A 22,896-nucleotide genomic window follows, 5' to 3' on the forward strand; every position below is an offset into this window, starting at 1 on the left:
CATGCAAAATTTGAAGTGGATAAATGGTTGGCAGGAAAAACAGTATTCCTTTGACCAAAATGCCACCATTCTATATATTTGCATATCACTTCTACTTTTTCTCATTTGTTCAGCCATACAACCACGCAAAGTGGAAGGATCTATGTTTGCCAGTTCTGGACCTCATGCATGTTGATGTCCCTCCCGGCTTGAGTTCCTGGCATGGATCCTTTCCATGGTTAGTTACTACATGACCAAGTCAAGCCCCATCTGACAGTCAATCCTAATCTCTAAAGGGGAGTCCAGTGCACGGCAGACTGCAGTTAATTCTGGGTGCTTGTCTACCCTGCAGGTTGTTAAATTCACACTGAAGCATTAATTGTTGTAACGGGAAAAAGAAATGCACAACCAATTCTGCTTTGGAAATGTGCTTTGTTTATTTTACATTTGGAATACATGCAGTTTTTAAAACGAACAGAGCAGCCCAAAGGCAATAAGAACCAGCCTCACTGTCAGAACTGGAGTCTATTTATTAAATAGAAATCAATATATTTTATTAAAATAGGAAGATATAAAGGAGGGTATAGTAACACAACCAGGAGAACAGTTAAAATACTTGCCCTTTCTGCAAGAGAGAAAAGTTAAGCCCTTCCCAGGTCAGAAATGCTCTTGAGCAAATAGTTCATCATCAGTCATCATTATCATGTATTAGCTGTTTAATTACAGCAAATAAAGGCAAATATTTTCATGTATCTAGGCATTAACCAGACTGAACTTTTGTCCTATTTACCAGTGACACAAGCACAGTCTTTATCCTTCAATCCTTCATTTTGCTTTGTGGAATGTACTTCAGGAAGCTGCATCTGTTCTTCAGGAGGGCAAGTCCTCCAGAATGCAAAGCAAGGCAGTGGCTTCAGGCAGCAGAATCTGGGAGGTGGCAGCAAAGCTTTAAGAAAAGAAAGCAATGTGCCACACAGTCTGCCTTCTGTTTGATGAAAGAGGCTGCCCCTTGGCCAGTACTAAAAAAAATCTGACAGTCATTCAAGTACATAGAAAGACAGTAAGACCTTCATTTCTTTCCTTCAAGCAGAGAAATGTCTTGTATGGGGCCTGTTTCGTCAGATTTACGTTCTTTCTCAAAAGTCACATTGGCAAGCGGGACTTGGAAGCATTTGAAGTTAGACACAAATGCACACCTGTGCAGGCACATGACTATTAAGGCATCACCAGAGCTTGGAAGCAACAAATTACAAATGTCATTACTTGTAACAAGTTATTACTGTGCAACAAACGTACCTGGAAAAATAATGCAACCAATAGAAATGGCAGCTCTTTCTAGCAGTGGGAAATAGTAAAATTTTCTCATTATGTTCTATCTAATTTTAAAGGGCATTTCAGAAGTATTCTGAGTCGATTTCAATCCCATGCAATGGAAAAAATAATGAGTAACAAAAGAAAGGAATAAGGGGTTATACATAAGAAATGGTTTTTTAGACCTTCCATTAAACCTCATCACAATGTGAGAGAACCTGCCATTCAACACACTCTGATGGGTAGACACATTTTGAACTGTAAACCATGATGGTATCCTTTCAAGGAACTAGTTTTTAATAAATAGGCTGAGGAAACATCATTATAGGGTAATGTCACTAATTGCCTTCAGATATGCTTTAAAAGCCCCGAGCTCAAAAAGCAAACAGTCATGGGAACAATAGTTTTACAAGCCCTCAAGAGGGCATCTTTGTGTACAGAATCACTAATATTGCACACAGTGAGGTTTCATTCCTCGCTACTGAATACAAATCCTTCCCACTGGATCCATAAATGATTAACACTGTCTACAATGTGGTAGTGAGGCCACAGGCTTTGTGTAGCCACCGTCTCAGAAACTTTGTGAGGTTTTTTAAAGCAAACAAAAAAAAAACTGAGTAGCAAAAGTTCCAAAATATTATCGTGCCTATGCCAGAGTTTCAATTCACAATTTAATTCCACATCCACAAACAATCTGATTGGTGAAAACCTTTACTTATCGTCTTTCATAAGAAAGTTTAAAACCATCCCTGCCAATCACACCATGGAATTGCTGGCAGCAGATATTGTCACAATGCCCAGTCACCTCCCCATAATCTCCTAAGAACTGGGCTTGATGTTCGAAAGGCCAAAACATGTCTATCTAAATCCGGTATGTACAACCAGTGGCCCTCCACGAATTTGGGACTCCCAACTCCCAGAAGCCATAGCCAGCTTGTCCAGAGTCCAGGCATTCTGGGAGCTGAAATCAAAACACCAGGTTGTGCAGGCCTGATCTAAAATCACATTGAAGCATTGACTAAGCTAGATGCGTGTTTCTCAAACTTCGATCATCCAGGTTTTTGAACTTTATCTCCCAAAATCTCTGATCAGTGGCCAAAGCAGCTAAGGCTTCTGGGAAGTCCAACACACTTAGGGTCCTTCCACACTGCCCCTATATCCCAGGATCTATTACCAGAACATCTCTTTATCCCAGGTTATATGGCAGTGGGAATAATATATTCCAGCTCAAAGCAGATAATCTGGGATCAGATCCTGGGACAAAGAACAGTATGGAAGGGCCCTTAGAGGACCAGAGTTTAGGAATCAATTCACTAGATTCTCCATTATTATGGAGTTAAAGATATGTGATGACTTAAACATTATGACAGTATGGCATGGACATGCTCTCTGTTTTTTTTAAAAAAAAGATGGCAATTGCAAGGAAGCTTACCGTATATACTTGAGTATAAGCCAAGTTTTTCAGTCTTTTTAAGGGCTGAAAAGGCTCCCCTCGGCTTATACTCGAGTGCAGGTCTTGGCTGGCTTATATTCAGGTTGGCTTATACTCAAGTGTATAGGTAATCAGAGTTTGACAGTCTTATCTTATTAAAATCTAATTATTATCTTAAATTACAGTTTCATGTAAATATTCAAAAACATTTAACCTACTGATACCTCAATTAATGTAATTTTATTGGTATCTAGTTTTATTTTTGAAATTTACCGGTAGCTGCTGCATTTCCCACCCTCACCTTATTCTGCGGTAAAATTAGGTGTCTAGGATTATATTTGGATCGGCTTATACTCGAGTATATATGGTAATTTTTTTAAAAAAAGAAACCAAGCAGAGAGAGTTGAAAGGGCCTAGAATTCAGAAAGAAAGCTTCATTTAAAGTAGGAAGAGGCAAGCATAGTTGCACACTGTTCTCCTGTAAGTATTATTCCAATAGTATCTTCTCCCAGATATATCTGCAGGGAGAAGTTCTTTTGGTTTTGCACATATATATATTTACATTGACTAAAATCCTTCGCATGCAAGTGCTACTACAAGGGATGAAGATGACGGAGAGCCCTGGGACAAGAGCTGGGGCAATAAGCAGCAGCAAAGCAGCAAGAAGCTCACAAATTCTACTCTACTAGCCAGGGTCCAAAGAAACAGTCATTTATCTGTAATACTAAAGGAGATATTGCCAAAAAGAGTCACTGACTTCAATAAAGCCCTATAGTGCTCTCCATTGCACGGGCCCTCACTGCAGTACCAAAGGCAGGAGAGTCTTTTCTATGAAAGCTCATAGGATGCCACTCCTCCAGGGAGAGGAACTGGGAAGGCAGAAGTCAAGAGGCTACACACAGAACTAGGCATATCATGCAGGGCAGCCAGCCAGCCTGGCAACCAAAAAGGTGTCCAAAAATCTTTTCTGCAAGCTGTTCTGGGGTTTGTTTTGGGTTTGATGGAACTAGGGGCCCTTCCACACAGCCATGTAACCCAGAATATCAAGGCAGATAATCCACAATATCTGCTTTGAAGTGAGTTATCTGAGTCCCCATCACCATATAATCCAGTTCAATGTGGATTTTATACATCTGTGTGGAAGGGGCCTAGGAAGTCATACAGCCCAAGCTGTATGAGTTATTCCTTCAATATGGGATGTTTTTACCATGGATGGTGGTACCATTGCTGCACGGTTTACATTCAAAGCCCCATTCTCACAAGCAGAGCTCACCTATGGAATACGAATTAGTGTATGCTTTGAAGCATGTGCACAATACTCACTATAGTCACCAACCAGCTCTCCATATAGATGAGAACGCGAGAGAAGGGCAAAGGGTGTGTCTACCTTAAAAAGCCACCCTGACCACTCTCGTTGCAGAAGCCAATAAGGGTCTCCAGAAGAGAAAATCCATTCTCTCTCTGCTTTGAAAACGTCCATAATGAAATTTTAACAGATTTTTCCTTGGTGTCAGAATCCAACCATTCTTCCAGTTCCATGGTCTGCAAATTGAAAACCATGTCTAAGTATACCTTATGTTCTCCCCTGTCCCACAATTTTGAGAAAGAAACTTTAATCTAACCTAGTGGTTCCCAACCTGTGGGTCCCCAGATGTTTTGACCTTCAACTCCCAGAAATCCCAACAGCTGGTAAACTGGCTGGGATTTCTGAAAGTTCTAGGCCAAAACACCTGGGGACCCACAGGTTGAGAACCACTGATCTAACCAATAAAATCTGAATAACCTCCACTTAAAAGAAAAAGAAAGGAAGTATTCCCATTAGTCTTCCAAATCTTGCCAAAAAAACCCACTGAAGACATCCTGAGCTCTGACGCAAGATTCGGGTGTGTTTGGTCAAGTAACATCTGGAGGGCTGCATGTCCTCATCCTCCTAGAATGTGAATGGAGGAGGAGGAAATGCTGGAGGCAACAAGTCTGCAGCGTCCTTAGGCACACCCAAAGCTTGGAAAAAATGTACTATTTGCACTACAACTACCAGAATCCCTCAGTTAACATGAAGATTTTCATTGAAAATGGCATGTTTTTCTTAAAGCTCTGGCCGAGTACCTAACCAGAATTAGCTAGAGTATGTCTCAAATGTCATAGACCAGATAATACTGGAACACAATGGAAGCACAATTCCAACTTCCAGAGCAGCAGAGAAAAGTCAAGCAATCTGCCTAGAGGAAAATGTCAGCTGAGGAGAACAGCTCCCAAGAGAACTAAGGGGGCAGCCAACTTTCTGTGCTTTAATGTGGAAAAAAAAACCCACCATCCAACATCTGTAGTTTCAGGCAGCTGACCTTGGCAAGTTTGCCGGCTGCTCTCTGTTATGTAACTTCCCCATTTTTGCATCACAACGGAGGCCCCAGTCAGGGTATTTGGCCTGGAATTGATGCCTCTCTTTGCCGGATGAGTTTCAACTTCGGTTCCACAACCCAAAAAGCAAACCCTGAGCTTTAAACAGAATTAAAGACATTCTTTATCATTCAGCCTCTTTCAGGGCTCCCAAGAAGGAGAGATGCCTCAGAAAAGATGGAAGCATGCAAAAATGTTTTGGCGCTGTCAAGCAAAACCATTGTGTGGTGATGACCTTTAGAGAGTCACTGTTCTCCCTCCCTTTCCATGGGCACAGCTGGAGATAACAGCTGGCATTCTGAGTTCAAAGACACACATTCTCAGTCTCTTTTTCTCTCTGCTGTGTGGGAATGCCCAAAGATATCACATTTGAAAGCAGATAAAAAGACCAAGGCCCAGCCGAGGTCTCAGGACCTGCAGAAGCAGGTCATTTAAGTCTACACACAACACACACCCGCACACACACTAAATCTATATTGGCTGTGGAATGCATAGAGAAAAAGGAAGGAGAGTCCAAGAGGGGGTACCACTCAGTTGTACCAGCAAACGGGTGGCCCCCTGGCAAGTCCGCCCTGTGATAGGCATTTCCAGGAAGCGCAGCAAATCACTGGATGGGGAAATCCTGTGCTTGACATCTGTTGAGTTTATACCACATAGCTTTCAATAGTAGCAGTAGTCCTGCCGCGTCAAGTCCTCTGTCTGCCTAGCAGGGTTGCTGCAGGACAAACAATCCATCCAAGAATTCAAGTTCCCAACTACATTTCACTGGGATAGAAACCCAGCTTGGCCATGGACATTTCCTTCCTGAGCCGCATGATTTCCCAGTACATCAGTTCCACTGAAAGACAAAAAGAGAGAGAGGAAACACACAGGGAGAAGGAGAGATAAAGAGACAGTGGTGAGAAACCCATGTAGAAGGTAAGAAGTAGGCTTCCTTCATAGGAGGGGAGCAAATTAAATTGACTGCAGCTCCCATCTCCCCAAAGTAGCATTGCCATGATAGTATTCCATTGGGAAGTGAAATCTTTAAAAAAGGATGGCTGTTATTGGCCCACTTATCTACTCTGCGCTACATCTCTCTCTTTGGATAATTCACCCCATTGTCCAAACTGGGCCCCTTAGCATAGAAGTACCAGGAAACCAAGGAAAATTCTGCTATTCTTGTACCACTGTAAGGCTCGGTTATCATGGCAAACAGCATGTGTCAGATGTATCTCCTACTTCACAGCTCAGGCAAGCCAAAAGCTGGCAAAGCAACTTCCCTTGTGAATCAGATATGCAAAGATGGCACACTTCTTTTCCTAACTGCGTATTTTTCTATTTTGGTCGACCACCTGCCAATCTGAAAGATAACTGTGAACCAGAATCACAAATAGCAATTTTTGACCAATAAAGGCTTTGAGCTAAAAATAGCTCAGGTTCTAATAGAAGCAGACTTCCTGCCAACCTAAATTCATATTCAAACCAAACTTCATGTTTCAGGCATCCACACAGAAATATCTGATAAATCCTCTGAATACAATGATATGAATTCAGGTTCAGCTCAGAACTGTGTTGGTTTGAGATACCTAGTGCTATGCAATTTGAGATACCTAGTGCTATGCAATGTTGGGATAGTATAGAACCCTGAGAGATACATAGAAACCTATTGGGTGACCTTGGGCAAGTCACATTCTCCCACCTTTACAGGAATTCAATAACAAACCTCATCTGAAGAAATCTGGTAAAGAAAACTCTAGGACAGGGTTGTAGGAAGTCACAGTCAACTTCAAAACACACACCAACACATACTGAATTACTTACCATCCTGTCTTACCAGTCCCTGCTGGATGTAGCGAATATAAGTGAAGAAGTTGCATACCGCTGTAATCTGACAGAGAGAGATATATATATATATATAACATATTACAATATTTTTGTATTTTTTGTTATGTTTATAAATTAGTATTTATATTACATGAATGCAAATGTGTACAGTACATTATACAATGGTACCCTTGTAAATGTGGAACCCATACTTGTGGTTTCACCTATTCAGGGTACAATACAAAGAAAGGATTCCCTGAAGTGCACAGGCAAGAGGCCACTATAGCTAGAAATGTAATCCAATAATATGAACTATAAAACAGTAATTAAACCAAAATATAATCCATGTGTTACCAACACACAGACATTCATAGAAAGTGAAACTCTATATTCAGAGTGTGTGAGTCCAATGCCCACCAGAGTTCATGTTCCACATGGAGGACTGTATAAGTCACTAATTGTGAGTCCAAATTTAAATGTCCAAGTAAGTGAATCCTTTTATGAAATCCAATGTTTTAAACAAGTTTAACAATATTTTGGTTTAATTACTGTTTTATAGTTCATATTATTGGATTATACTTCTAGCTATAGTGGCCTCTTGCCTGTTCACCTATTCAGGCCCAGAGGAAAATGGTCTAAGAATTTGCTAGGTCCTCCAAGATATTCTATAGCATGCTTCCCCTGGGAGTTACCACAAAGTTGCCTTAGAAGACTGAGCAAATTTCCAGAGAAGATACCTCTGTAAGAATGTCTAGCCCACCAGGGCACATCTATTATATGCTGGGACTGAAAGTCAGGTAATTTAACAATGTTTGACCATGTCCATAGTCTGGCTGGGAATGTATCCCATGTAAATACAGAGACCCTACTATACATTTATGAGGCTTTTATAATAATCATGAAAGGTATTTTTATGAGTCTCTATATTAGGAGAAAGCTGGGATAAAATTGTTCACATTAATGATGAAGATAATGTAATAATAATAATAATAATAATAATAATAATAATAATAATAATAATATTTTTGCAAAACAGGAGATGACAAAGCCACTTTGCCCACCCTTTCTATGTTCCCACAGAGAGTTCAACAGAACAGGTGGCTGCATGCATCTAAAATAATTTCAATACATTTTCATTTTTACCAGAAAAAGACACTTGGTAAAGCTCTGTCAGCCACAGTTTGGACTCTAGGGATAGTTCATAACAATCACTTGAAAAACTCATTCCCCCTCTGTTACTTTGGGGATTGTCAATAAGAGGGTTGGCAAATGATGCCAGAATCCCTGCTAATCAACATTTTTGGAGCTTTGATTTTGTGATGGTATGCATGGATTCACTTTCTCTAACTGTTAGCTTAAGAAGTGAGTACTGGCACATAACTGGAATCAACATGGGACAAATAAGAAACTAGGCATGAATATATGTGGGAGAAGGGCAGGGCAAAGGCATATGTACATGTACATGCAAATGGACACAGAAGACATATACATTTCCAAAAGTTACCACACTTCTGAACCAAACTGCCCAAAGACTAAGCATTTTTACTAGCCATTGAATGTTGAGTGCCAGCTGAGAAATTAACATTTCTGTGAGCTAGTTCAGATCTTTCCATGTTAAAGGGGGATGGAGATCTGGTTGGACCATTGTTCCCAGTAGCCTTAGCCAGAAGAATGGATATTGAAGAATTCTGGAGCTATAGTCCACTAACATCTGGAAGGCTGCATGATTGCCTCTCCTGGCTTTAAAGTATTCTTGAGTTAGACATGGTCAGCTGACTACTAGCACCCTAAATAAGGGCATTTCTACTGAAACTGGACTGCCATAATGTACTTCAAGTCCCACTCCCATAATATACAATGTCTTCATCATCTACTGGATGCATCATGTTTTTCATAAAGAAGTCCCTAACCCTATAAACCTGTTAATTTCAAGGCACTACTAGACCTTTGTTGTGAGATGAGACCAAGGACTTTGGACATGATGTTCTGACTGAACTGCAGGACAGCTAAACTGATGCCTTATAATGCTGGGATGGGATTTGTCCAGAAATAGCTAAATTTAATCTCCCATCAGCCTAGAGTACAGAGTGCAGGAGATACAGTCTAACAATATCTAGAGGACCCCACACTCCCCATTCCTAGCTCAGCAGCACATGTTAACTGCCACAGAGTCATGCTGAATATTAGAAGTTTTGCTTGGGAGCTACTGCTACGCTTTCGTCTAAGTCAATGCTTTCTGGGCTTCGGGAGACTTACCCTGGCCCTGCAGGAAGGTGAAATGTAGTAATAATTCCCAGAATCTCCCAGTTTGATGCGATGCTTGCAAGCTCTAGACAGACCGCTCAGAGCACACTTCCTGCAAAAAGAGAAGGTAAGAATAAAGAGAGAAAAGCAACATGTTATCAAAAGGTAGGTCTTCAAAGACCAGGAAGGAGAAAAAAGAAGAACATGATGTAGTCAAGTTGTGTTGGCTCTTGCAAAACAAGCCATGAGCAAAGCCCATCACTTCCTAGTTTCAGAAATAATTGTGTGTGTGGCGATGGAGAACTTGTGGATATCTCAGCTAGAATCCTGTCAGTACAAGTACCCTTATAGCAGTGGCTGTACTTGTTTAGGATGTTGCACAAAGGTTATATCCTGATTACAAATGCACTGTTGGTGGTCACACAACAGTGTAATCTGATATATGGATAGATAAACTAGGCCAAAGTATAGTTCCACTGGTATACACCTCTACTGGATTTTGATTTATTATTTTAGACCTCTCTCTGTGTGTATTCCTTTAGATCAGTGGTTCTCAACCTGTGGGTCCCCAGATGTTTTGGTCTTCAACTCCCAGAAATCCTAACAACTGGTAAACTGGCTAGGATTTCTGGGAGTTATAGGCCAAAAACCTGGGCACCCACAGGTTGAGAATCACTGCTCTAGATGCTGTTGGATTTGAACTGCTATCAGTCCTTAACAGTGGCTATCCTGCCTAGGATTGATGGAAGCTGTAGTCCAATAACATTATGAAGGGTCACATTTTCACTCCCCTAATTGCTTTAACATATAATACTGCTTATTATAACCTCTTTCTGCTATTGTTTTCATGATGGGCCTTAGGCCTAGGGAAAGGAGGGCAATTAAGGCAGTAAAATGTTTAACATTTTTATTGGGTGGGGGACATCCCAGTGAATTCGGGAGGGCCCTTTTGACATTACACAATTATAAAGCTATAGAATTAGAAAGCTACACTAAAGCTATGGTTGCATGATGTGGACTCTTGGGATTTGTAGTTTCTGGCTGAGTATTCTCAATGCCTCTCTCTGAATGGCAAATTCTGGGATTCCACAGGACAAAACCATGGCAGCATTCCAAATCACCTGCAAGCAGTAAAGGTTTTCTGCATCAAGGTTTTGGAAACTGGAAGTTGTTAGTGAAACATTAGCTACAGTTTGACAAAAGAAAGCTATTCTGAAAGCTAAATTAATTTATTACTCCAGAGGAACTTTGAAAGTTTTTAACCAAAGGCTTTTTGCAGAAATCCAGGCCACTAGTTTCAAAGTGCTCTAACAAAGGTGTTCTTCCATGGATTAACTACCAGGTATTTTTAAAAATTAATCGCTAGCTCCGGCCTCAAAGCTATTAATGACTAGGCAAGTTAGTAACTTATTAGTGGTGCAAACATCTTTTTGTCATTGGCTTTAAAATAACTTACGTTACAACTGGGGACCGGAACCCACTGTGAGAAGAACAAGAGGAGGGGAAAAATCAGGATAAAGAAAATGCAAGTGTTTCATTGCTCTTGGCATGGAATTGATATGCCCACAGAAAGTCAAGACTGGAGTGAGAGACAAGTAATATAGATTACAGATTGTATACCTATAAAACTAGAAACAGGCTCAATTGAAATCAGTGGGATTTATTCTGATTAGTCTTCAGAACTCGTCTGAGTGGGGATGGAGGCATCCTCACACCTTCATGCTTAATCTTATGTTTACCTTTGTAAGATGACTTAATTGTTTTTAACAGAAAAGTAGAATAATAAAAGAGGAGCTAATATTTAATTCAGTTAAAAAGGATCTTTTCTCCTTGTAATGACTACAGGCTTGTTCCATTAAGGAAGTGCTGCATCTTGGCTTTTCACAAGCTCTATTCCAAAGATTTTTTGGGGTCTGGCAGGAGACTACAGTTTCCTAACTCACTGTGGGATTGGAGAGGTATAATCCACAAACGTATCTGCTACAAGCTGTAGCCTGCAACAAGAGTCATGAGATATCTCTGGAGCAGTGGGTCTCAACCTGTGGGTCCCCAGGTAGTTTTGGCCTACAACTCCCAGAAATCCAAGCCAGCTTACCAGCTGTTAGGATTTCTGAGAGTTGAAGGCCAAAACATCTGGGGACCCACAGGTTGAGAACCACTGCTCTGGAGGCAGCTGCTGGAGGCAGCTATAACAGGACCAGCTAGAGTAGAACCACATCCTGCCCCAGCTCATGGTTTACTGCACTGTTTACTACAGACATGTAATCCAACACCAAAAGTCTGTGTTTCTCGCACCCTTTTTCATCATTCCTCCTACGCCACTGTTAAAGAAATTTACAACTAGGCAGAGGAAGAGAATGAAAAACAGGGGTTAGTCAGGTGCAAAAAGGCAAGCCTGTAGGCATATGTGAAGAGAAGAATGAAGGCAGGGAAGGGCAGCCAATGTGTCCTTACTTTGGTCCACCGCATTCAATGGCTGACACCTTCACCACAGGCAGAGCCTGGGTCGCCACAGGCTCAATGGTAAGTGTGTTCTGCTCCACGGCTGCTTGAACCAGCTCTGAGAGCTGCAGAAAACAAAACAGAGACAAGCAGCCAAGTCAACACCCAGAAAGATGCCAAAGGGAAGGCCATTGTATGAACTAGGCCAAGCATATCAACTTTCTGAAATCCCAGGGTGAGTCCTTTTCAACCTCACCTCATGCTTGGTGAAATCCAGACATGGCCCTACGTCTTCTTGATAAATCCTTTCGAGGAAAGAACATGCTTTGTCCCATGTAGGAGACTCTTTCCAAGCCTGGAATTCTGCAAACAGAATAGAATCCACCTGCAGTGACAGAAAAATATAGGATAAGAGGAGGAAAAAAAGAGATAAAGGAAGAAGGGAAAAAGGAAGAATACAAGCAAATCAACAGTATTCACATTCAAAATCCAAGAGGACATCTCAGAATAATAAATATTTATTTGACCCTCTGTGAGGTGAAAAAATAATGTAAGTATGCAAATATTCTAGAAAAACAATGTGTATCTTTGAAAATAGTGCAAGTGCAATCTGTAGGCCAAATAGTGGGACTCCAGTCACAAAGTAGTCATTGTAGAAAGAAAAAAGGGCCATATTAGGAGGGAAAGTATTAGGAGGCAATGCTTCCTCAATCCACATTAATACCAGATTAATCTATGCAAACACAGTTTTAGTAATTAGCTTGCAAAATGTCTAAATTACTAGGAAACTAGATGCCACATTGTAGGAGGATGCTTAATTTACACTATCATTTGCTTTCAGGATAAAATCCTAAACAAGAGATAAAAGAATCTTAGGAAGCAAGTGAATTCCCCTGTCATGCCAAGAGAGGAAGGGAAACACTCATCCATTGCTTCACCAGGCAAAATACATCTCAAAGAAGAATCACTTCACCAAAGTTCAGAAAGTGAACAAAACTTCTGGGAAAGGTTATGTGGATATTTGGTGGGAACTGCAGGCCTCCAGAACAATTCGTAGATAACTTATGGATTGGCCGGCTGTACCATTAGGAAGTGAAGTAGCTACCTCTGGCAACAGATTTTTCAGTATCACGAAAGGGAAGGCAATTCTTACGAGTTCTCTCGTAGTTATCAAGTTATCAAGTTTGCTATTGTATTTCACTGTGGGGGTTAAGAAGGCATTTCTGGGGGATTTGCATTCTGTGCCATAATAATCTAGCTAGCTCTGAGTACTATGAAGATTAGTTTGGATCTAGTCCATCATATTCCTCCAAAGTGCCTGTTGGAAGCCCCCAGATAGGACATGCATGCAACAGCATTCTCATCATCATCTTGGGGATAGTACTCAATCAGCATGACTAGAAGCCATTGATGAGCATGCTCTTCCACAAAGTGGTGCTGTCTTCTTCTCAAGCTACCACTACATTTGTGATAAAATATATTCTATTTTGACATGGTGGCTGGAATCCCCTGGGTGACTTAACACTTGCATAATTAAGGATTTTACAGCATTGCACATGGAGAAATGCAGTGTCCCCTTGCACAACAGTTTCATCCTAGTCGTGCAGCAGCGGCTGAATATGTATTGGGTGTGGTGTCACTTCTCTCAGCCCAAATACCTTCTGGTTGTCCAAAGGATTCTGTATTAATTGCCCCTCTAGTAGCCAGTACTCCATCCCACAGAACTCTGCCACTATGTATGGATCCCCTAGCATAAATATAGACTTTAATTCATAGGTAGGTAAAGGTAAATGGTTTCCCCTAACATTAAGTCCAGTTGTGTCCAACTCTGGGGGATGGTGCTCATCTCAATTTCTAAGCCGAAGAGCCAGCATTGTCCGTAGACACCTCCAAGGTCATGTGGCCAGTATGACTGCATGGAGCACCATTATCTTCCCGCTGGAGCGGTACCTATTATTTACTCACATTTGCATGTTTTCAAACTGCTAGGTTGGCAGAAGCTGGGGCTAACAGTGGGTGCTCACTCCGCTCCCCGGATTTGAACCTGCGACCTTGTGGTCCACAAGTTCAGCAGCTCAGCACTTTAACATGCTGCGCCACCAGGGCTCCAATTCATAGGTAAGACACTTTTAAAAAATAAAGTTCAACGTCTAGAATTAATTGCAGCAGATTCCCCCTTTTTCACTGCATCATCACCAATACCAATCCCCTACCCCACCCTGAATCTTGTTGGTGACACTTCTGTTCTCATGATGTCATTTCAGATTTTGACTCATGTGATCAAAAATGCAATATCACCAGCAAGCCTCTGAGAGAGAGTAGCTTGCCGGTGGTGACACAGTGGTGGTCCCGGTGTACCTTCTATCCAGCTGAGTGAATAGCCAAAGAGCTCTGGGGACATTCCTGAGTTGCATTGGACCAGCTCCGTAGTTCTTTACACTGGTTTTATCAGGTAGTGCAGAAGCAGCCTGGGAGAGAGATCTGAACTGATACCATTCACACTCTATGCTACAGCAACTGCCTACTTGAAACCAGGAGACAACTTCAGTGTCATAACATAGAGGAGTAAGGCCAGGGCAAGAAAAGAATTGGAGAAAACAAAACAAAATATCTGTGTTAATATTGAAGAAAGAAAAAAAATTGGAAGGTGCTAAAGTAGAGTTATGAAAAGTTACTCCTGATGTGAAGGAAACAAGAACTTATTAATATTTACACAAAATAAAGAATTTCTTTCTATGCCAACGAGCAGTGGCATCTGCCGAAATGACTTCCTCCCTATGGCCATGAAAAGGGATGTGAACTGCAACTTCCTATGCATTTGGGAGCAGGTCACCCAAAGGTACCCCAAACTGAAAGAGATTACCTGCTGTGAAAAGGAAGAGAAAGAAGAGTCTGCTGCCAGGGACTGCCAGCTTGGCTCATAGGTGATGTGGAGAGCCTTCGCAGGAACGATACAGAGAAGCAGAGAGAGGAGAGTGGGGACCCCAGACTTTAAGGAAAGGGGGAGTCAAACAGAAATAGGAAGCAAGGGAGGGTGGGAGATACCAGGAAAGAGAGACAGACAGACAAAAAGTCAGGGAGAGAAAGCAAAACACCATGAGAGAGAGAAAGGGTTGGAAGAGCAAAACTTTGTTCACAGAAGGGTACAAAGCCCTTCTGAAAATGCTTCACAAAAATGAGCTGCAGTGGAGCAACAGGAATGGGGTGAGGTTGGTACTAGAGCTTTGAGATTGTCACCACCAGCATTGTCATACTGGAGGTTTCTGGGAGTTGTAGTCCAAAACAATAACTTTCCCAAGCTCTGCACGATAGTGTCTGATGAGCATTGTAGCGTTCTTCCCTTAAACTCATATTTGAAGTCCTCACATTCATATTGATAGGACTATCACTGCTCATTTCATTGACTTTGGCTTAGAGTAGCAAAATAACCATCCCAAGCTCATGCATTCAACAAAAAGAGATCAGCTGAGGACGCTTAATCGTTCTCTATAATGGTGCAGAGAAGGGGCTACAAGTGCAAAAGGAAAGGATCTTGCCTTCCAGGACCTTTGAATTAATCCCACCTCCATGTGGAGGATGTCGTTCATAGGACCCATCCCCTCCCACACAAGACCTCAGCATTAGCCAAAAAACTTTACCCACCTCTTTGAACTCACTGCTGGCAGGCTCCACAGACATGGTCTGGGTTGCCGCCGGGATGATGCCAGTGCTGCTGGTGCTCTTGTTCCGCCCGTGCCCTTTCCTGAAGACTACCTTGGAGGGGCTTTGGAGTTGTGGATGCAGCTCCCGATTGGGAGAGGAAGGAGTCGAGGTGATCACCAGGGTCTTCAAGGCAGTCACCTCTGCCTGCAACATGTCAATCTGGGGACAGAACACACAAAGCAGAAGTCAATACTGATCCCACCCTCTATGCTTAGAAGTATATGGGCTCACACAGGAAACTCTGAATGAGATCCACTACTCTTTTTGGAAGATTGGAAAAATAGCATGTTTGGACTACATTTATCAGAATCCTCAGCCAGCATGGTCAGGACCCAAACATGTTCAATTCTGGTCTCTAAAGAGCAAAGGGACTGAAAGAACTTCCTAACTTTGAGAACTGTTCAGCAGTGAAACTCTCTACCCCAGAGCATGGTGGAGGCTCCTTCTTTGAAGGCTTTTAAACAGAGGCTGGATGGCCATCTGTCGGGGGTGCTTTGAATATGATTTTCCTGCTTCTTGGCAGGGGGTTGAACTGAATGGCCCACAAGGTCTTTTCCAACTCTAGGATTCTATGAAGCCTTCAACTTCGCACACAATTCATTCACTTTTTTATTTTATTACGAATATTTCTCACACTTTCATCATGGACTTTCAGGCTTTGTGTAATACAAACACTTTAAAACACTCCTGGATTTAAAAACCATGACTAATTTAAACAAGAAAGAGGTATTAAAGGTATTATATAAAGCAACAATTAAAACAGCATCAACTAGTGTACATATTGGTGATATTTTTAAAAGAAAATTATGTGTACCTAGTGAAAAAATATTTGCGTTATGTATTCACATCCTAAAATGGTTCATGTAGTAAGAACTGTATTCTGCCTTCCTTCCCCTGTCACATAAGGAAAATACACACAGTGATATGGGTGTGAGCAGAAAACTATATCTATAGGACTAATCAAAGTAATCTACTACCTGCCAAATATCATGTACCAATTGTATGTTTTTAAGGCATTGAATTGTTGCCGATATGTGAGGCCGCTCTGAGTCCCCCTTGGGGTTGAGAAGGGTGGGGTACAAATATGGTAAATAAATAAAATAAATAAATGTATACATTCACTTCTCCTATGTTTCACAGCTAAAGTTGCCTCTTGCTTTCAATCAGAAAGAACACTTCCGGATGAATTTAGAGGTTATTGTTGGGACTAAATACCTAAAGAATTTGAAGGGAAGCAGAGAGGATTTCCCTATGGCCAGCAAGCTGTCCCACACCTCCAACGGGACCTAACAGAAAAGATAAATGGAGGCTGCTGATATCTGGGACTCCATTGTGAGTGTTGTCAGCATTAGATAGCCACCAAGAGTCTGTTCTGGGGAAAGAAACACTTTGTGCAGCAAGGAACATCCAAAAGGCTGGCAGTCAGTTCTGCCTGCAGTAACATTCCAAAGCCACATGAGAAAGGAATTCAAAAGGCAGTAAAATAAAATAAACAGTTCTTTAGGAGAAACATTGCTCTGGTAGATTATACAAATATCTGGTAATGTGGTCATAACTCTGTGTGTATGTGTGTGTGTGTGTGCAAAAAAGGAGGGAGAGAGAAGAGAAAAAAGAGAGATAATCCCATTGGACCTGCTATGATTCTAGCCAACCCTTCCTTCTGCCAACAAGAAGAGGGGAGAAATTAAAATGTCAAAACTTTTTGGATCTCCAATTAACAGTTCTCAAGAATCTAGTGGGATAACTAACTGAATACGCCCCAAAATTTAGTTATGTAAATAGACAAAAGAGCCTTTCAGTGCTTTGCTCTAGCCCTGTCAGCAGGTGGTGCTGCAGCTACATTACATGGGATCATTTTATGACCAATGTCTTTTACTAGTTACCAATCCCTTTCAAAAAGACAGTACCTTGGAGTTTGGGGGCATACAAGAAGATCTAGATAAGCTGGTTCTACTAATCTCTGGCAAGGAATGCACTACAGAGGCAAGGCACTGCTGATCTTCAGTGTCCCCTCTCACACAGAAACCCGTTCAGCAAGACTCTTCAGATATCTGAAAGCCTGTTGCACAGATGAGGACAAAGATTTGTTCCCAGTGACCCTATGGACACAACTAGGGCTTGTAGGCTGAAGAAGGTTCAGGGTAGATTTTGGCTGAGTTGCTGGAAAAATGTCTTGAGGGCCAGAGTTTCAATAAAGGACTTTCCCTCGGGCTTGAAGCAGAGGTAAGAGGTGGGGATGCTTTAGATCAGTGGTTCTCAACCTGGGGTCCCCAGATGTTTTTGGCCTACAACTCCCAGAAATCCTAGCCCGATTACTAGCTGTTAGGATTTCTGGGAGTTGTAGGCCAAAAACATCTGGGGACCACAGGTTGAGAACCACTGCTTTGGATTCTGAGCTAACTGAGCCAGAGAATGAACTAGACACCTTACAAGGCCTCCTGTGATTCCAAGGGACCACCTACTACAGTGTTAATTTATTTTTCATTTCTTATGTGTATGTGTATTTATTCAGATAGTCAAAATAAGAGTTAGGAACCCTCTCATTAAAGTGGAAATGCATTCCGAAAAATATTAGTTTTCAGTAGTTTCCACCTAGTGCATACTGTAAATCAATACCCATTTTAGTAAACATCACATTTTGCTTTCCCTGTCCTCTGCTCTTCAGAAGCTCTGCACATCTTTATTACAATGAAAACACCAAGGTACACATTGAATTTCTTGCATATCTATGAATGTTATATACCCTTCTGCCCAAAAACCATTTGGATCTGTAATTTAAATGAAGCATTGATCCAAACAGATCTACCAAGCAATGCCAATGACCTGCAAATAATCTTCCTCCCTAATCCACAGTGAAAAATGCCAGATGGAAAAGTTTAGAATCGCCTAGGAATTCTGTTAGGATGGATTGTCCAGCACAAGGTTGGAAGCAGCACATATATTCCAGACTCAAAATGGTTGAGAAAGTGATTATAAAAGAGCAGCTATAATAACCCCTCATCTGTACACTTCCTGCAGTTTTCGAAAAGTGAAATGTGCAGATGAAGAACTGAATAAATGCAGTGTTAGGAATCCTGATCACACAGGGTGCATCTACACTCTAAAATTAATGAAGTTTGATGCCACTTTAGCTACCATTACTCAAAGCAATGGAATCATGGTGGTTGTAGTTTTTCATGGTCTTTAGCCTCCTCTTCCAAAAAGTGATCCACCAAACCACAATTTCCAGGATTTTACAGCATTGAGCTATAGTAGCTAAAGTATTATCAAACTGCATTAATTCTACAGTGTAGATCAGGCAGAGGCAAACTTTGTCCCTCCAGGTGTTTTGGACTTCAACTCCCACAATTCCTAACAGCCTACTGGAGTTGAAGTCCAAAACACCTGGAGGGACAAGGTTTGCCCATGCCTGGTGTAGATGCACCCATAGGCTACCAAACCACACACAAAGAGGCTTCCTTACTTGGGCAATCTGCCACATGCATGAACATCAGGGGAGGGTTGAGCAGGCCATGTCACACATGTCAATATGACACACTCCAAGGCAGATCAGACTAACCTTCCCTCGGGCTTCCCTCAGCTGTTTTTCTGACGCAGCCTGTTTGGTGTTTGCTTCCCGCACCATCTTATGAGCTTCCTGTAGCACAGAGAAAAAACACAACAGATATACACCTGCAGTGCATACAATGCAAATGAATTCTCAAAATCACATTATAATATGGCTCCCCCTGCTTGAAATATAGCACTAGAACAAGCTTTTCGTAAATAGCAAATGGAGGTAAACTCTAATAACTTAAGCACACTGATACTGATAACTACTACAATGTAGAAATATCACCTTTCGTAAAGATCAGCAATATTAACAAAAACATAGACACATGTAACAAAATAATGTGGATTTTCCTTGATGACAATATTCCCTGTATGTTCTCAACTAACATTTCCCCCGCTTCCTTTTTCTTGGCCATGAAAACACGCACTGTATTTCACTAAATGATTGGATCTTAATCACTTAAACACCTCTTTTAATTTGGGTCATGGGAACTCTGCCTTATTCATCGTCCACAATCTATGCATGTAAGCTGTGATCAGGTACTCACATGGCTTAGGATGCTATTCAGAAATGCCCTCTTCCTTCTCCAGACTGTTTCATGCTGCATTTATAATTTTGTTGGCTTCAGATTATTTTATTATTATTTTTATTTACATTTAATTATTTTTTGTGTACATGTGCAAATTGCCCAGCGAATATCAGTGTAGGATTAATATACCAGTATATTTAAAATAAGTGCATAATAAATAATGGGGGGTTTTACATTATATATTATGTACCTGTTGTGGCCTTATGTACGCCACTTTGGGTCCCATTTGTGGGAGAAAAGCGGGAGAAAAGTAAGTAAATAAATAAATAATGTTGAAGATTCAGCATTTGATAAGACCATAGGGATAATAACAAAACAATAGTGAGAGTCTTCTTAACCTGGAATACCTATAACCTTGAGTAGCTTAATTCAAGGACAATGAACATGTAACCCACCAAAGAAGTCGAAGGGTCACCTGTTTCTTGCCAACATTGTCAAAAGTGAGGAATGATGGGTTTCATTGCAGTCAAACAACATTTTTGGGCTACATGTTACACAACACTAGTTTAAGACATTGATTCTTGCCAAATGGTAAGAAAGAGTGCCATCACACAATTAGGGAGAAATATGGTAGAACTCCATCTGATGTCACCTACAGAGGGCATCCTATCAACTCCATCTCAAGTTTGTCAGGGCTTCAAAGTCTGATGTCTTCCATGGAGCCTTAACAAGCAACAGATAATAAATCTATTATAGGATAAGCTTTCATGTTGTAAAACTGGCTCCCATGCAATTAGCCACAGGTGTTTTTAGATCTACAAAAGTCTGTGTTATAATGAAGATACCATAAAACTCCACATTGTTTTTGCTTCAACAGAGTAAAAAGCTACCACCTTGGTAAAGGTAGCCATTGTGTCTCCATGATCATGAAAATCAGAAGAATCTTAAATTAAAGACAATGAATACACCATATACACTCATGTATAAGTCAATTGCATATATAAGTTGAGGGTGGATTTTGGAGCCAAAATTATGAAATTTGATATGATCCATACATAAGTTGAGGAGAAGAGAAAGAAGCATTACTGTTGTTTCAGGAGCCCGCCACCCCTGGCTGCTAGCGCCATTTCCCTGTTCAGGCATTCAAAAAGGCCAGAAGTGGTAAGAGGATGGAGAGAGCAGAGGGGGTTGGTGCTTCTTTTTGGATCTCCAGGGACAGACTAAAACTTACCGTTTGCTGCTCTGAGAAGGGGATAACTGCTTTTTATATAAAAGTCAAAGTACAGTCCTCAGACTGATCTCTGGATAAACTGCCACAAGTTTTTTGGGTTGCTTTTTATTACAATTTCTAGAATTATACATGAGTATTTTGTTCTCATGAACAATGGGATGCTTCCTAATGTTGGAGACAATGCATCTGTCAGAACACTATCTAAGTGGAGGAACAATGGTCACTATATTAGCTGTGGGAAACCAATCTTTATTTTGAAGAGACAAGTTATCATCAAGCTGAACTAAACGTTCACAAAAAGAATCTGATAACAATCCCCAAATGTTATTCTAGATTTTATTATTTCAGGTGGGAGTGTTGGGGAGATGCATGGTTTGAGGCTGAGAAGAAATGTGCCTATAAAGACACACCACTCAATGTATATGTCAGACTTAAGCAAAGCCTTAAACTTGGTTCTTAAGGGTCAGTAATACATGTTAAGTATTCAGGTACCAAGTTTGGAAGAAAGCAGTACTTTAACCACGCTTGCTGTTAATTTAGAAGAAAGGAGTACCTCAAACAAACTTGCTGTCAATTCCTCCAGCTCCTGCTCCAATTGCTCTCTGACTTTTGAAAGCCTCTCACATTCTTCATCCTTCAACTTCAGCTCCTGCCATGGAGAAAACACAAAGACATGGAACAACATGCATGGGGCAAAGGTTAACTGACACAAAATGTCCCATTCCTGTATACTTTAGCTCACTTACCCCAAGTATTATAATGTTGATACTTTCATTTTCTTGTTTTATTATGTCTAGCTTCCCCTGATTCTCACATCTCATATTCCTATAAAATGTGTTGTGCAGCTGCAAACTTTCCCTTTACCTCTGAGAACATCAAGAACTGAATATCCTTTTGGCTTGAATCATATTGTATCAAATGCCACAGCACAACTCATTTTGACCCATGACTTGATGGGTACTATCCAGTTTGCGGGTTTCATTTCCGACACTACCTCATTCATTTTGGATTGTCTCATCATAGGATAGTTGTGGTTTAAAAACATTCAAAGGGAATTTACCATGCCTCCTTCTGAATAGTACTAACAAGCATTAGCTGTGCTACTGCTGTTGTTTCTGAAAAATCTTCCACAAGAGTATCCCCACACTACTGAGGCTGCCTAGTAACTGTTTGTTGCAATTATTCTGACTTCTCAGCAAAAGCATGCCTGACATTGGAAGCCCTGCCAGCAACACTGCTGTCATCAGCATAAACTCTTGCCTCACAGGAGTGTGCAATCCCACCACTAAAGAAGGGTAGTGCCAGGGTGAGATTTGCAGTTTGTTTTGAAAATATATCTATTATTATATCCTGGGTGTTTCAAAAATATTTTTATTTGTTTCTACCCTATCAGAATAAATCTGTCAATGATATTTATTAGTACTTTGTTTTTGTTTTTTTTAAAAAAATACTTCAAATATTCACATTACAATTTATATCAATAAAAGAAAGAAAGGAACTCTTAAAGCTCTTTCATAGTACATAATAACAGTGATAGTGCATGCACTGGTAACCTCAAGGTTGGACTTCTACAATGTGCTTTACATTGGGCTGCCCCTGTATCAAGTTTGGAAACTCCTGCTGGTTCAAAATACAGCAGCCAGATTGGTTACAGGAACATCTAAGAGTGAGCATATTACACCTATCCTAAAGTCACTCCACTGGCTACCAATTAGTTTCCAGGCAAAGTACAAAGAATTGGTTTTGACCTTTAAAGCCCTACATGGTTTTGGTCCAGGTTACCTAAAGGATCACCTTCTCCCATTCAATCCGACCTGCACACTTCGGTCTTCTAGGGGATATCTGCTCCAACCATTCAGAACCCGACTGACAACCACCAACCAGAGGACCTTTTCATCAGCCACCCCACAACTGTGGAACGACCTGCCGGAAGAACTCTGACAGCTAAACTAGCCATGTAAAGACCTATCTCTTCCAGGAGGGCTATCCAAACAGTCTTTAAACTTGAATTTTAAATGGGTATCCTTTATTTAATTGTTCTGTGACCCACCTCGAGTAATGAGGAGAGGTAGGTAAGAAATACAATTACTATTACTATTATTATTGTTGCTGTTATTGGATTTCATTTTAATTGCCACTGTTTCATCCTATGGAATACTGGTATTTGCAGTTTAAGGAAGGGTATTTGAGGAACTGCAGCAAGACAATGTCTCACCAAAACTACAAACCCTAGGATTCCACAAAAAGTTGAACTGCAACTGTAATGCTTT

General features: G+C 41.0%; 1 protein-coding gene across 5 annotated transcripts in view; it reads right to left on the reverse strand.

Annotated features, from left to right (window-relative positions):
- Positions 1 to 391: 391 nt before the first annotated feature.
- The window catches only part of rab3il1 (RAB3A interacting protein like 1), a 44,025-nt gene continuing 21,520 nt past the window's right edge, over positions 392 to 22,896 (reverse strand). Inside the window, exons 3-12 of one of the 5 annotated variants that reach the window (XM_062967465.1) lie at positions 21,180 to 21,275; positions 18,873 to 18,950; positions 15,254 to 15,472; positions 14,475 to 14,600; positions 11,868 to 11,996; positions 11,624 to 11,736; positions 10,626 to 10,649; positions 9,182 to 9,281; positions 6,923 to 6,989; positions 392 to 5,957 (exon numbers count right to left, since the gene is read on the reverse strand). In XM_062967465.1, the coding sequence (XP_062823535.1) occupies positions 5,875 to 5,957; positions 6,923 to 6,989; positions 9,182 to 9,281; positions 10,626 to 10,649; positions 11,624 to 11,736; positions 11,868 to 11,996; positions 14,475 to 14,600; positions 15,254 to 15,472; positions 18,873 to 18,950; positions 21,180 to 21,275 (1,035 nt within the window). In that variant the 3' untranslated portion in view covers positions 392 to 5,874. The remainder of the gene's footprint in view (positions 5,958 to 6,922; positions 6,990 to 9,181; positions 9,282 to 10,625; positions 10,650 to 11,623; positions 11,737 to 11,867; positions 11,997 to 14,474; positions 14,601 to 15,253; positions 15,473 to 18,872; positions 18,951 to 21,179; positions 21,276 to 22,896) is intronic. The other 4 variants (XM_062967467.1, XM_062967466.1, XM_008115878.3 and 1 more) reach the window with 4 other exon arrangements.

Source organism: Anolis carolinensis, chromosome 1, assembly GCF_035594765.1.
Source record: "Anolis carolinensis isolate JA03-04 chromosome 1, rAnoCar3.1.pri, whole genome shotgun sequence".
NCBI lineage: Eukaryota > Metazoa > Chordata > Lepidosauria > Squamata > Dactyloidae > Anolis > Anolis carolinensis.